The sequence below is a fragment of the Alosa pseudoharengus genome, unplaced genomic scaffold (assembly GCF_046254945.1).
Source record: "Alosa pseudoharengus isolate Yale_2024_CS ecotype anadromous, Long Island Sound unplaced genomic scaffold, YU_APseudo_1.1 YU_APseudo_1.1_scf_24, whole genome shotgun sequence".
In the NCBI taxonomy this organism is placed as follows: Eukaryota; Metazoa; Chordata; class Actinopteri; order Clupeiformes; family Clupeidae; genus Alosa; species Alosa pseudoharengus.
The window spans coordinates 32,807,659-32,822,592 of NW_027468689.1; the positions used below are offsets into that span (position 1 = coordinate 32,807,659).

Genomic DNA, 14,934 nt, shown 5'->3' on the forward strand with positions numbered 1-14,934 from the left:
TACGATCCGCCTGTGCTTTCTGGTCCCAATGTCGACGTAGATGGTCAGTGGGATGGATTAGGCGTGGTGTAGGAGGATGAAGAAAATGTCTGTGTCTGGAGTCCTCACCACAGCCACCTTGTGCGCCAGTTGAGCGGCATACAGCAGGTGCAGAACAATCTGGGTGTCAGTCTGTTCCTGGGTTGACTCCACCTGAGGTATCTCACATGTGGTCACCTGAAACAAGTTATTGAGTAAGGTGTGATAGTATATAGTAATACAACATTTGACCAGTTTCTCATGTATAACTGGGCTTGGCTAAATATTTCCCAAAAGTTTCTAAAAAAGAATAGTGAGAAAGACTGTCAAAGACTGTCACTCATTGACTTTCTAGAGGAAACAGTCGAGGAGATGGATGGAGATGGTGAAGAAGACAAGGAGCAAGAGATTGATTATGAAGACCTGTCGTATTATGTATAGACATCATTGCCCTTGACCTTTGATTAGAATCACTCTTTTCTATTTCAGTTTATTCTAATGGGGATTTGTTATACCCTATATATCCACATATTAGACTATATGAGTGGTTTTCTGTTTTGTTTCAATAAATATGGTTATGGTTATGGTTATGGTTATGGATTTAGCAGACGCCTTTGTCCAAAGCGACATATAAATACAAAACAACATAATAATATTTAAAAATGAACAGGGAACAGATTAAAATCTAGGTCAAATATAGTAAGGAGAATAGTTGTAGTACACAATAATATCAATTCAATCAATAGCCTAATAAAAAAAGCAATGTAAAAAAGGGGAAAGGCAATAATAAAACAATAATGTCAATTCAATCAATAATATAAAAACAATAACATGCTAAGACTACATTAAGGAGAATATCAATAATAAACAATAATGTCAAATTAATTAACAGCCCAATTAAAATAAAAACAACATTATATAAACCATAACACATAAGCGCTTAAACAACTAAGTATATGTTGAATAGGAATGTCTTTAGACCCCTCTTAAACAACCCAAAACTACCACAGGAACGGAGAGCACTGGGCAGTTCATTCCACCAACATGGAACCACTGAAGAAAAGAGTCTGGAATTAGACCCAGTTTTTATGACTGGTCGACACAACATACGCTCACCAGAAGACCGCAGTGGGCGGTTGGGCATGTAAGGCTTGATTATTGAATTAAAATAACTAGGAGCAGATCTAGTTAGTGTCCTATAGGCCAAAGTGAGAGATTTAAATTTAATTCTGGCTACTATAGGGAGCCAATGGAGACTAGGAGAGGAGTGTATATAATATAAGTAGGAAATATAATACAAATATAACGGTTTGAATAGTAACTAACTCCTTACTATGGGAGATGTTCATTTGGACCAACATGTGACAATATTTCAAGTAGGGATCATCAACATTTGCTTATTAGACATCTTAAAGACTGTAAAAATACAAAAGTTAGAAAACATATATCAATAGGGTCCATATGGGAGGAGTTCCAGTGATCCAATATCACCGATTTTTTACATTTTTTGGTGTTTATTTGAGTTTTAATACCACCATACATCATCTAATCATGACGATTGTGTCTGTAGGATGTATTGTTCAGATTCTATGTAGATTTAAAGTTTTCATTTTTTACAGCCGAAAATCAAGCACGGACACAAAAGATGATACAAAAAAACACATATGGGACAATAATTTGCGTGGGGAACATCACAATTCCTTTTCTAGACACTTTAAGGATTACAAAAAACTAGGTTAAAAAAATATACCTTTCGGGTGCAGGTGACCCCCTCCTTCCTACCAGACTAGAAACACTTGCGTTTCGGAAGCTCGAAACGTCAGCTTCGACCGTCACATCCCTACGTTACAGCATTTACAGCCTCTCAAACTCAATCATTATCAAACGTTATGTCTTTGGTTCAGGGCCTAGACCTAGGGGGACATCGATATTTAAGTTAGTGGTACATATTTTGATATCATATTTGCCTAGTCTGCTGTCGCTTTGCTCTTTTATTAGAAGCGTATGTGGGTTTTTATTATTAATATTTTTGCGCTGTATTGTCATCGTGGTATTATGTAATAAGGTAACGTTAGGCTACGGAAAGGGCTAACGTTAAGTGAAGCAATAGCTGCTAAATCGTTGACAGGCGTTATGTAAAACAGCTCGTTTGCTTGCACAGACGTAGGCTGGGGTAACTGGCTCACACACCAGAATTTTTAACGTTAAACCAAACCAACTGTGTGCATGTTACAACTAGACTAAGTGTAGTTAGCAGCTAGGCCAGGGGGTTGAACTCAGAAACTCCTGTTACGTTAGTTTGAAAGGTCGTCTGCGCAGAACTATAGGATAGCTAACTTGTCCACCTAGTCATGTCTTTTATGTCGGCTTCAAAGCGACTGTTAATGTTATCCGCGTCACAAAGTTCAGCACTCTGCAGATATGCCACAACTAATATTTCTTCAAAAAGTTCCTTCGCATGTGTACAAGCTCGGGCTTTCCGTCGAGGAATATGTACGAGTGTCACCCAACCTAGGTAAGAGACTGTGTGAGGTTGGCTTGAATGGATGTCTCCAATAATCTGGGCATTTTTATTTTCTTTTCTCAACCACTTTCTTTTCTTGGTTTACCACACGAATGGTACAGTTACACGAATATATAAGAAAGATAGACATTAATAAGTTATCTAACCTTAGGTAGGATAAACAGCTAACGTTACGTTATCTTGATCACGTTAGCTATGTGCCTCGACCTTGTCCATTTCATAACGAATGCCCTCTCATCTCGGCAGTGAAAGGAGTGAGAGTGCAGCATCGACTTGTATATGAATGAATAGTATATGTTGGTGCTGTAAAATCAGAAACTAAAACCCCAGACGTTAAGCCACCATTTCAAGACAGCCGCCGCCAGCCACCTTTTGCCACAGCGCAAGCTAAGTTAGAACAAGCTAGCTAGAAGGGTTCATGTAACGTCATGAAGTTTGAAACGATAACGTAACGTTAGGGTGGAAAGCCTTGTTGCTACTGTCTTGAGGGCTAATTTATCACAATGGTGTAAAGCTTCGGGCGAGTAACACATTTGTTACCGTAATTGTTTGATAATGTAAGCAGTATCTATGCTAGCATAGCTGACGTATTTGATGTCTGTCTCTTAAACGCCATCCGTAGCTCCGCATTCGTTAGTTGGAGGCACGGCCTCCGAGGGTGGGAAAGCACGTTAATAAGAAAGATTTGATTTTAATAAAATGACCTTTGCGAGGCATCCAGATTAGCCTACTCTATCTTTTCATATGACCCTTGGTTACCTTTTACCTTTGTTCATGTTACAGTGTGTGTACCCAAGAGCCGGTGTTACGGATCTCCCTTTCTCACAGGAGGGATTTTTGCTAGAACCCTTTTTTTCTCGACCAATTTGGGATATTATTGAGTTCCTCTGACCACAGTTCCTCTTTCAGCTCTTACCTCAGGGCAGGGTCTTTCCTCTTGTCATAGGAACCCTTAATGCTAGGTCTACGTGATTGGTCTAACTCGTAAGCCAAACCCACTGTCAAACTGCGCTGTCTTTAAAATCCGAGCTGCCTTGTGTAAGCAAAATATACAGAAACATGCTACTGTCAGAGACTTTATTTATGAGAATGGACGGCATGCAGAAGCACTCTGCTCCAGTCCAGACCCAAATGGATGGTGAACAGCTGTGCAATGACATTTATAACGTCTGCTACGCAAACAATACATCATTTTCTGTTACAATTCTGTTACAATGTAATGTAATGTAACAATTCGAATGCGGGCCACATACGAATACAACTCGCTAATGTTAGAGCTAGTTAAACTTCATTTCAGTTTAATTGGCCCTGTCCTTGATCTGTTAATTAATTTATTATTTAAGGAGCCGGGACAACTGTCTAATGTTAAAGCTAGTTAAACTTCTCCATCGTTCCAGTTTCATTCGCCCTGTCCATGATCTTTTTTTTCTGAGTTCACGCTGAAAATGCGTAACTAACTGGATAAACGCGAAGAAGCCCTCAAAATATCAGACGTTTGCACAAAGGGTTGTCGAGAGGGGGGGAGGGGGTTATAGACAGGACAATTTTAACTGCTAAAACATTAAATATTTTCATTTCAATGTATTGCGAGACATATGAAAAAAGACGATGGCAATGTCACAATTAGGAATTATTTGAATAAGATGGTAGTTTCACATAGATAAGTCCTTCATTTTTAAGGCAGAACATGTCTTCTCTTATAAGTATAGGCTATGCAACATCTCAACATCAAAGGCATTATGTCAATGGCAGCCTTTGACTAAAAACCTTTACAAAAATGTCTTTAATGCAAATCATTTTGCGACCCCTCCAATATTTTTGGCTTGAATGTTCCACGGACGATCAGTATGTGTATTTTATTGGCTCTTTTTTGACAGGTCAGAAAATAAGGTAACGGTAAACTTCATCAATCGTGATGGAGAGAAGATTACAGTAAGGGGCAACCCTGGAGACACCTTACTGGATGTAATCGTTGACCAAGACCTGGATTTTGATGGATTTGGTGAGCTAAATTTGTGTGCATTTGTTTACACTCTCCTCTAACCAGGTTAAAGTTAAAAAAAATACTGCGATGTAACCTACAGTCTTCTTTCTTCTGACTGCCTCCAATGAATGTAGTTTCTTTTTCAGTGACAGTTTAATTTACCCTTAGACTTAAATGTGTAGGGCCTACTACATGTGCTTAAAATGTAGGGCTGCAACTAAGCTTAATGATCATTTTCATAATCGATTAATCTATCAAGTATTTTCTTGATCATTAACAAAATATAGCTTATAATCTTTATATAATTTCTAAAATATATGAAATAGAAACATGACATTTAGCCATAATCTTATGTGTGTGTGTGGAGGGTGGAGCAGAATTTAGGATGTTCTCTAGATCAGTGTTTCCCAAAGTCTGGGTCGCGACCCACAGGTGGGTCGCAGGAGATTTTATTTGGGTCGCCAGCACAATTTATGTTGTGTTATAGGCCTAACAAATTTGTCATTTGATACCAGGAAAGCTAACAGTTTTCTATTAGGATGTAGTTTGTTAACTACCACAGTCACAGTTTTGTCATAAAAGCTCATGAAACTGGTGCATGAAACTATAGGACGAATGCATCGCAGAGGGGGTGCCAGAGCATGGATATCTACCTCTCAAAATGAAACCGTTCTGTGGGGCGCCTGCCATGTACCTCGCAGTTGCAAACTACAAGGGACATGAATCCGCCTATTTGCACGGACATTAACAGATACCAGCTCCTCAACTTTACAGATTAAAATCTAGTGACCGTGCTGTCAACTAAAACAGACATCCATAGACAATCCATTCAATTTGCATGTAGATAGTTTCGATTGTAGATGCAATCTTTAAAGTTAATAGCAACCTCCTCACATTCTTATTTCTGATTTAAAATGCACAACAGTGCATTAGGCTACAATTTAAATGGACATTTTAAACACTATTCCTCTCGTTTTCTACCTCGCTAACTCCAAAGTAAAGGCGCATTCTTCCGGCTATTGCGCAAAAAGCCTCTTGTTCTGATATAACGACTATACAATATAATATAATACAACAATGCAATATAACGACTTGAGTTATTTCCTGTTTACATCGGAATTGATGTCCACAGTGTTATGGACCCATTTGTCTGCAACGCAACGTAGCCTACAACATTTTTTTTTAGAAATACAGGAACAGCTTACTTAGCTGACGAATGACGACCGCGTATCTTTTCAGTAGTCATTTCCCATTTTTCACGCTGATGGTGCTCAAAATGCAACACAACCGTGTTCAAAGCAGGATCTATCTATCTAGATCAGGGGTGGGCAACTAATTTCCCCAAGGGGCCACATGACAAACTGGGACTGTTGAGGAGGGCCGGACCGAAAATACCGAACTCAAGTCTGAACTCAATTCTGTTCAATTCTATTCTGTTCTTGTATAACATTAAGTAAATCATATGGTTTTGTTTACTAGTCGTAAGAACAGATGAAAATGTGAGGGAGACAAAGGAAAAATATTTAATCTATGTCCAGTATTTAATCCTCATTATCGAAAAAGATTTTTTGACATTGACATTTTTTTTCAGTTTTCAAAGACTGATATAAAAAAGTACTACAATATTCTATATAACTAGAGAATGTAATTCCAGGGAATTACAAGTGCATGAAAATGACGCTAGGACAGACATGGTGGTTGCACAGCTTAATAAAAGTTGATAGTTTAAAAGTAGACAGTTTAAAAGTTGAATGTAGATTGGGAGTTGATCACACTAGTTGACTGAAAAGCCCAGGCTGCCAAACAGTTGTGGGCAGAGGACACAATTGGCGGGAGTCATAGCTGATGATGACAGTTGGATTGGCTGAACAGTTAAATAGTTGGATAGTTTAAATGGTTCAAATATTTCATAGGGAATTATTGTAGTGAGGACTTTTATTTTGAAACAGCTTTGGGCAGAGGAAACAGTTGACGGGAGTCAAAGTTGATGACAACTGACTGTTGCTAGAGTAGTTATGGTGGTTGCTATGCTGGTTGCTAGGTTAATGATGTTGGTTGCTAGGTTTTAATGGAATGTGGTTGCTAGGCTGTTGCTAGGGTACTTGAAGTCATTGCTAGGTTGTTGCTAGGGTGTCCATGGTGGCTACTATCAGAAATAAAGGAGTTACTACAGTGGTTTGCTTGTATAATCATCTTGGTTGCTATGGAAACTGACATAGATGCTTAATTTCAATGGTTGCTAAATTGGTTGCTAGGTAGGTGGTGGTTTAATATAGTAGGCTAGAGGCATAGTTGATGATAACTGACAGTTGGAATAGTTGAACAGTTAAATAGTTGGATAGTTTAAATGGTTAAATTATTTAATAGGGAATTATTGTAGTGGAGACTTTTATTTTTAAACAGTTGTGGGCAGAGGAAACAGTTGAACAGGATCTGTAGTCTTAAGAGAGCCAGATTGTATGCTTAAAGCCTGAGACAGACAGTTGCTGGAGGTGGCTGGAACCATATGGCTCTGGCCGGAACACCTGGCATAGGATTCTAAGAGCCCTATTGTGATGCCATAATCGCCAGTGTTAAGTCTATGGGGAAAATGTTAATAGTTTTTAATTAATAGTTCAAAAAGTATAAAAGTTACAAATATGAAAAATACATTCCCCACCTGTCCTAAGTAAGACCTACGTAACACAGTTTGAATGAAGTTTCTACATTAAACGGTTGAAGCCGCATTAAATGCAGAAAAAGCGTTAGAAGAAGAATAATAACTAGAAAAGCATTTCCTGAAGGAAATACAGTGCATGAAAATGCAAAAATATGATGAGTTCATATGGTTAAATTATTTGCTTGGTAGATAAGGTTTACTATAGTTGGAATGACTGAACAGTTAAATAGGTTGATAATTGAAATGGTTAAATTATTTAGGCAGATAGTTGACGATAACTAACAGTTGGAATGGCTCCAATGTTTGCTAGTAGTTATGCTAACTATGTTAAAGATAATAATGCTAACCAAGTAACTATGCTAACTAGAATGCTAACAATGTTAAAATGTTAACTATGCTAACCATATGACTTAGCTAACCTAGCTAATCATTTTTATTAGTTATGATAACTATGCTAATTAGCATGTTAACATGCTAATTATGTTAACCATGTGACTTAGCTAACTTAGCTAATCATTTTTAGCAGTTTTATAAAAAATGCTAACTAGCATGCTAACATGTTAGCATGCTAACTATGCTAACCATGTGACTTAGCTAACTTAGCTAATCATTTTTAGCAGTTTTGCTAAAAATGCTAACTAGCATGCTAACATGTTAGCATGCTAACTATGCTAACCATGTGACTTAGCTAACTTAGCTAATCATTTTTAACAGTTTTGCTAAAAATGCTAACTAGCATGCTAACTAACATGTTAGCATGCTAACTATGCTAACCAAGTTACTTAGCTAACTTAGCTAACTAGCTACAGTGGGTAGGAGTCATAGTTGATGACAAGTAACAGTTACAATGGCTGAACAGTTAAAAAGTTCAGTAGTTTAAAGGGTTAAATTGTTTAACAGTGAAATATTGTAGTGAGGACTTTTATTTTGAAACAGTTTTTGGCAGAGGAAGCAGTTGAACAGGATGTGTAGTCTTAATAGGGCCAGTTTGTATGCTTAAAGCCTGAGACTGGCAGTTGATGCAGGTGGCCCGAACACCTGCCATAGGATTCAAATGGTTAAATTATTTGCTAGGTAGATGAGGTTTAATATAGTTGGAATGACTGAACTAGGTAGATGAGGTTTAATATAGTTGGAATGACTGAACGGTTAAATAGGTGGATAGTGTAAAAGGTTAAATTATTTGCTAGGTAGATGAGGTTTAATATAGTTGGAATGACTGAACTAGGTAGATGAGGTTTAATATAGTTGGACTGACTGAACAGTCAAATAGGTGGATAGTGTAAAAGGTTAGCCTGAGAAACTGATAGGGTGCAGGTGGCCTGGCCACCTGGCCTAGGATTCTAATTGCTTAACGGCAGTCTTAATAGAGCCATATTGTATGCTTAAAGCCTGAGACAGAGTATATAGTTTAAAAGTTAAATGTAGATAGTGTAATGGATGTTGATAGGCAGATTGTTTAATGGATGTTGATGGATAGTTCAATGGGTGGATGAGTGAATGGTTTGAAGAGGATGAATGGATAGAAAGTTGGATGAAATGTGTCTTATATCCTTGTAGAATGGAGAAACACAGAGAGAGTTGGTCTAGTTCAGTAGAAAGCAGTTGATACAGGTGCAATCAGTTGAACTGATTCTTTGATGGGGCCTAGATGAGCAGCTGGAAGATGATACCAGGTGCAAATCAAGTTAATTAGTCCATTGTGATGTCATCAGCCCATGTTAAGTCTATGGGGAAATTTTGAGTAGTTTTTAATTAATAGTTTAAAAAGTATAAAAGTTACAAAGCTGAAAAATACATAGCCCACATGTCCTAAGTAAGACCTACGCAACATAGTTTGAATGAAGTTTCTACGTTAAACGGTTGAAGCTGCATTAACTGCGTTAGAAGAAGACGAATAAGAAGAAGAAGAAGAAGAAGCCTAGGAAGAACAGTACAGTGCATTTTCATGCACTGTAACTAGAAAAGCATTTCCTGAAGGAAATACAGTGCATGAAAATGCAAAAATATGATGCGTTCATATGGTTAAATTATTTGCTTGGTAGATAAGGTTTAATATAGTTGGAATGACTGAACAGTTAAATAGGTTGATAATTGAAATGGTTAAATTATTTAGGCAGATAGTTGACGATAACTAACAGTTGGAATGGCTCCAATTTTTGCTAGTAGTTATGCTAACTATGTTAACAAAGATAATAATGTTAACCAAGTTACTATGCTAACTAGCATGCTAACAATGTTAAAATGTTAACTATGCTAACCATATGACTTAGCTAACCTAGCTAATCATTTTTTATTAGTTATGATAACTATGCTAATTAGCATGTTAATATGCTAATTATGTTAACCATGAGACTTAGCTAACTTCGCTAATCATTTTTAGCAGTTATGCTAACTATGTTAACATGCTAGCATACTAACTATGTGACTTAGCTAACTTAGCTAATCATTTTTAGCAGTTATGTTAATGTTAACTAGCATGTTAGCATGCTAACTATGCTAACCATGTGACTTAGTGAACTTAGCTGATCATTTTTAGCAGTTTTACTAAAAATGCTAACTAGCATGCTAACATACTAACATGCTAACTATGTTAACCATGTGACTTAGCTAACTTAGCTTATCATTTTTAACAGTTTTGCTAAAAATGCTAACTAACATGTTAGCATGCTAACTATGCTAACCATGTGACTTAGCTAACTTAGCTGATCATTTTTAGCAGTTTTGCTAAAAATGCTAACTAGCATGCTAACATGTTAGCATGCTAACTATGCTAACCATGTGACTTAGTTAACTTAGCTAATCATTTGTAGCAGTTTTGCTAAAAATGCTAACTAGCATGCTAACTATGTTAACCATGTGACTTAGCTAACTTAGCTAACTAGCTACAGTGGGTAGGAGTCATAGTTGATGACAAGTAACAGTTACAATGGCTGAACAGTTAAAAAGTTCAGTAGTTTAAAGGGTTAAATTGTTTAACAGTGAAATATTGTAGTGAGGACTTTTATTTTGAAACAGTTTTTGGCAGAGGAAGCAGTTGAACAGGATGTGTAGTCTTAATAGGGCCAGTTTATATGCTTAAAGCCTGAGAATGGCAGTTGATGCAGGTGGCCCGAACACCTGCCACAGGATTCTAATTGCTTAACGGCTCTATTGTGATGTCATCAGCCCATGTTAAGTCTATGGGGAAATTTTGAACAGTTTTTAATTAATAGTTTAAAAAGTATAAAAGTTACAAAGCTAAAAAATACAAAGCACCCATGTCCTAAGTAAGACCTACGTAACATAGTTTGAATGAAGTTTCTACGTTAAACGGTTGAAGCTGCATTAAACGCGTTAGAAGAAGAACTAGAAAAGCATTTCCTAAAGGAAATACAGTGCATGAAAATGCAAAAAATATGATGTAAAATATCATACAGAGTAAAAACAAACTATACTGGTTGCTAAGTAGATGAGGTTTAATATAGTTGGAATGACTGAACAGTTAAATAGGTGGATAGTTTAAATGGTTAAATTATTTAGGTACATAGTTGACGATAACTGACAGTTGGAATGGCTCTAATGTTTGCTAGTAGTTATGCTAACTATGTTATCAAAGATAATAATGTTAACCAAGTTACTATGCTAACTAGCACGCTAGCAATGTTAAAATGCTAATTATGCTAACCATGTGACTTAGCTAACCTAGCTAATAATTTTTAGTAGTTATGCTAACTATGCTAACTAGCATGCTAACTATGTTAACCATGTTACTTAGCTAACTTAGCTAATCATTTTTAAGAGTTTTGCTAAAAATGCTAACTAGCATGCTAACTATGCTAACCATGTTACTTAGCTAACTTAGCTAATCAATTTTAGCAGTTTTACTAAAAATGCTAACTAGCATGCTAACATGCTAACTAACAGTTAAAAAGTTCAGTAGTTTAAAGGGTTAAATTGTTTAACAGTGAAATATTGTAGTGAGGACTTTTATTTTGAAACAGTTTTTGGCAGAGGAAGCAGTTGGACAGGATGTGTAGTCTTAATAGGGCCAGTTTGTATGCTTAAAGACTGAGACTGGCAGTTGAGATCCAGGTGGCCCGAACACCTGCCATAGGATTCTAATTGCTTAACGGCTCTATTATGATGTCATCAGCCCATGTTAAGTCTATGGGGAAATTTTGAACAGTTTTTAATTAATAGTTTAAAAAGTATGAAAGTTACAAAGATGAAAAATACAAAGCCCACATGTCCTAAGTAAGACCTACGCAACGCAGTTTGAATGAAGTTTCTACGTTAAACGGTTGAAGCTACATTAACTGCGTTAGAAGAAGAAGAAGAAGAAGCCTAGGAAGAACAGTACAGTGCATTTTCATGCACTGTAATAAGAAGAAGCCTAGGAAGAACAGTACAGTGCATTTTCATGCACTGTAATAAAAAGCCTAGGAAGAACAGTACAGTGCATTTTCATGCACTGTAATAAGAAGAAATCGGATAACAGTAGATTGCATTTTCATGCACTCTAATTAGGCTCATGAAAATGTGAAGGAGTCAGTACAACCGATAGGCCTGTGCCACCATTTCATCAACACTCAGCAATATTTCATCATTAAATCATTACCATCATTAAATTAACTCTATGCAGAATTAGACTACGAAAATGTGGAGCATACAATAGTAGGCTGTCATTAGTTAATCAACATGCACAAAGAAAACTATTTTAAAAATGTAGGCTATGATTTTGCTTTAACTTGTCTGCACATAACTGTGATTGGTCAACTCGCTCTGTGTGTTGAGCCGGCTGCTTCAAGCAACCTGTGGGTAGTAGCATCATACTAGTTCGCTAACATAAGCTTTGCAAATAAACTCAGACATATTTTGGTTACAATTACGGGGTTATCCGATTGTAAACTGTCTATCTGCCAGTAACTTTTTGAAATGAACACTTCGTATCGCCAACGAGCAGCAGTAGGTGTTCGTTCTCACAACCTTTGCGGTGGTGAGCAACGCAAACATAAGAGACACAAAACTTTGAAAGGTTTACGCCGACGTAAAGGCAACTGCATTGTGTCGACGCAGAAGCATAAATTCACCAGCACATCAGTGAGGGTGTTTACGTCGTATGCATCCACGCACAAATGTATGGGCGTACAAATAGCAGTCGCTTTCAAAATAAAAACAACGATATTGATTTGCATGCATTATCTGATGCTAGGCTCTTGACTATTGTTCTTTTACGGACCTTACGCGGGACGGTCAGGGAAAGCCCACGGGCCGGATGTGGCCCGCGGGTCGTATGTTGCCCATGTATGATCTAGATCCATAGAAAAGTTGGAGAACCTGGTGGTTGCAGGGATGGGTCGCGATGGTCTGTCATTTTCTAAAAAGTGGGTCCCCAGAAAAAAAGTTTGGGAAACACTGCTCTAGATGTTCTCAATTCAATTTTTATCTAGCCTATTCCATGTTTCCATTATCTACCTCCAAAACAAATGTTGAAAGAATGCACAAACTGGAAATACTAGAACACTTTCTAATTGTGTTAAACTAGATGTACCGCATAGCGGTACAAAATATAACCGCTGTTCAGTCCTGTACATCCATTCGGCGAAAAATAAATCACATTAATCAATTTGTCTCCAACTTCTACTCCATCCCCCACTCTTGAAACTTTTGTGTATGCTTGTTTGGCATGTGTGTTTGCAGCCCGCACAGAAAGTAACCTACTGATGCTGCAAAGGTGAATAGATTTGTAGCACTTGCCCAAAAATTAGCATTTTTAGGTTGAGCATTGTTATAAAACCTTTAAAATCTCTAAACAATCACAAGTAGGGCAGTTCATCACAGTCCATCCATTGCAACTGGACTGATGAAAGGTACACCTGTAGGCTACATTGTATTTGGGAAAAGCAGAAGGTAGCAGCATAATGTATTTATTTATTATTAAACAAAACAATCCCTGTCAGCTCCATGCAGTTTTCAACAGCTATCAAGAAGAGAGGTCATGTCATCTAGTTTAGAGTTTAGTCATCTAGTTCATATGATATTCAACTTTATTGTCAATTCACAAATGAAATACCAGCAGTCTAAAACAAAATGCAGTTTTACCCAGTGGTGCAAATAACGGACATGTCAGGGCTCCAGACTAACTTTTTGCACTGGTTGCACTGGTGCGCCTAACTTTTTTTTCTAAGGTGCACCAGCACAAAAGTTAGGTGCACCCAAATTTTCAACCACATCGCATTTAACACCGCAGCAGGTTCACTTTTTTTCCTTAATTACTGTCCTATATAGGTTGTCCTATGACTTATGATTTACAATTCTACAAGAAAAGTAACTTAATGAAGTGTTGGTGCTTTAAGTGCTTCACTGAGCTGAAATTTAAACTTAAAACATCTCAAGATGTATTAAATAAAAATAACAGTGAGTAAATTAACAGTGCACATCTTTTAAGGGCTTCAAACTGCACATCTCATGGCTCAATGTTTTACATACTATCCTTCATGATCTTTAGGCCTTGGCTAAACCAGCTCGCCATGCTAGCATCTTACATAGAATTGAGCACAATTTAAAGAGATGTTCCAAGTAGCCTGGGGGATTTTTATGTGACTTTGCAATGATGATTGCAATAATCATTTGACAGCCCCACAATGCAATTTACTTTTTAATTTTAGTATTTTTAAATTTTCAATAAGAACATGGTTAATGCAGTAACGAAATGGTAGGCCTATTATTATAGGCTATTGCAATGACTTGCCATGCTCGATCTAAATGTGTCCTTTCAATTCACTGTACACAATGACCACTGTATACATGCAGGGAATATTCGGGCTTTAAATGTAGCAGCGATATTCGGTTTGCGCCAAATACCGGATTAAATTGATTGATGCCATCAGAATGAGTTTACACAACTCGCGCTCAAAACGAATATTGCTGTTGAAAACCGGGTTACTCCCTGCATGTAACTGCGGTCAATGACGCACTCCTTTTCTGCGATATCTGTATCTCTGTCGTTCAGTCGTTGTATGCATTGTTCGCAATTTTAAGACGTCTTTTCATCTGCAATGACTATAAATTTGGCGCAAGTGGCATTCCTGTACGTCGGGTTTACGTTCAAACAATTTTTCTGGTGAATAATTATTTCGGACTGAACTTGGTGAAGGGAAGTTTCACTAGGCCTATCGTAGGCAACGATAAACTTGATCATCATCTTGGGCTCGTCTGATCGGTTTGCTGCTGCCAGCCGCTGAAAGGCAGTGGGGAGAGGGGACATTTATCTCGGCCTATGTGACCACACTGTAATGCAACTACATCCACTCTGTTTATCTGACGGGTCTCTGACCTCCCTCTCTCTCTCTCTCTCTCTCTCTGCAGCACACGCATTTTCAAATTTACGCATAGGCACTGGGCCACGGCCAATCAGAGGGGAGGTCCCGCCCTTCACTATCTGTGATTTGTTTAAACCACGATATTGGCCAAAAATGTGTCTGTTATTGAACCAAAGGTAGAGTTTCAATGCAGACACTTTTTCCTCTCTCGAATAGCTGGTCGCACCGGTGCGACCTCTGATTTTTTTTAGTCGCACTTTTGAAAAATTAGGTCGCATATGCGACCAAATTGGTCGCACTCTGGAGCCCTGCATGTGCAAAAGGGCCTTCATGAAATGCGTCGCTAGACTGTTCATACACATTTTAACGGGCCAAGTTGAAGAGCTGCTGTCCGTTATGGTTTGTGCAAATATACTGTAGGCTGATTCATGTTCCCTTGCATTTT

General features: G+C 37.7%; 1 protein-coding gene across 1 annotated transcript in view; it reads left to right on the top strand.

Moving 5' to 3' along the window:
* Positions 1 to 1,851: 1,851 nt before the first annotated feature.
* The window catches only part of fdx1 (ferredoxin 1), a 38,236-nt gene continuing 25,153 nt past the window's right edge, over positions 1,852 to 14,934 (top strand). Inside the window, exons 1-2 of the mRNA XM_076303760.1 lie at positions 1,852 to 2,533; positions 4,420 to 4,544. Of these exons, the coding sequence (XP_076159875.1) occupies positions 2,370 to 2,533; positions 4,420 to 4,544 (289 nt within the window). The 5' untranslated portion in view covers positions 1,852 to 2,369. The remainder of the gene's footprint in view (positions 2,534 to 4,419; positions 4,545 to 14,934) is intronic.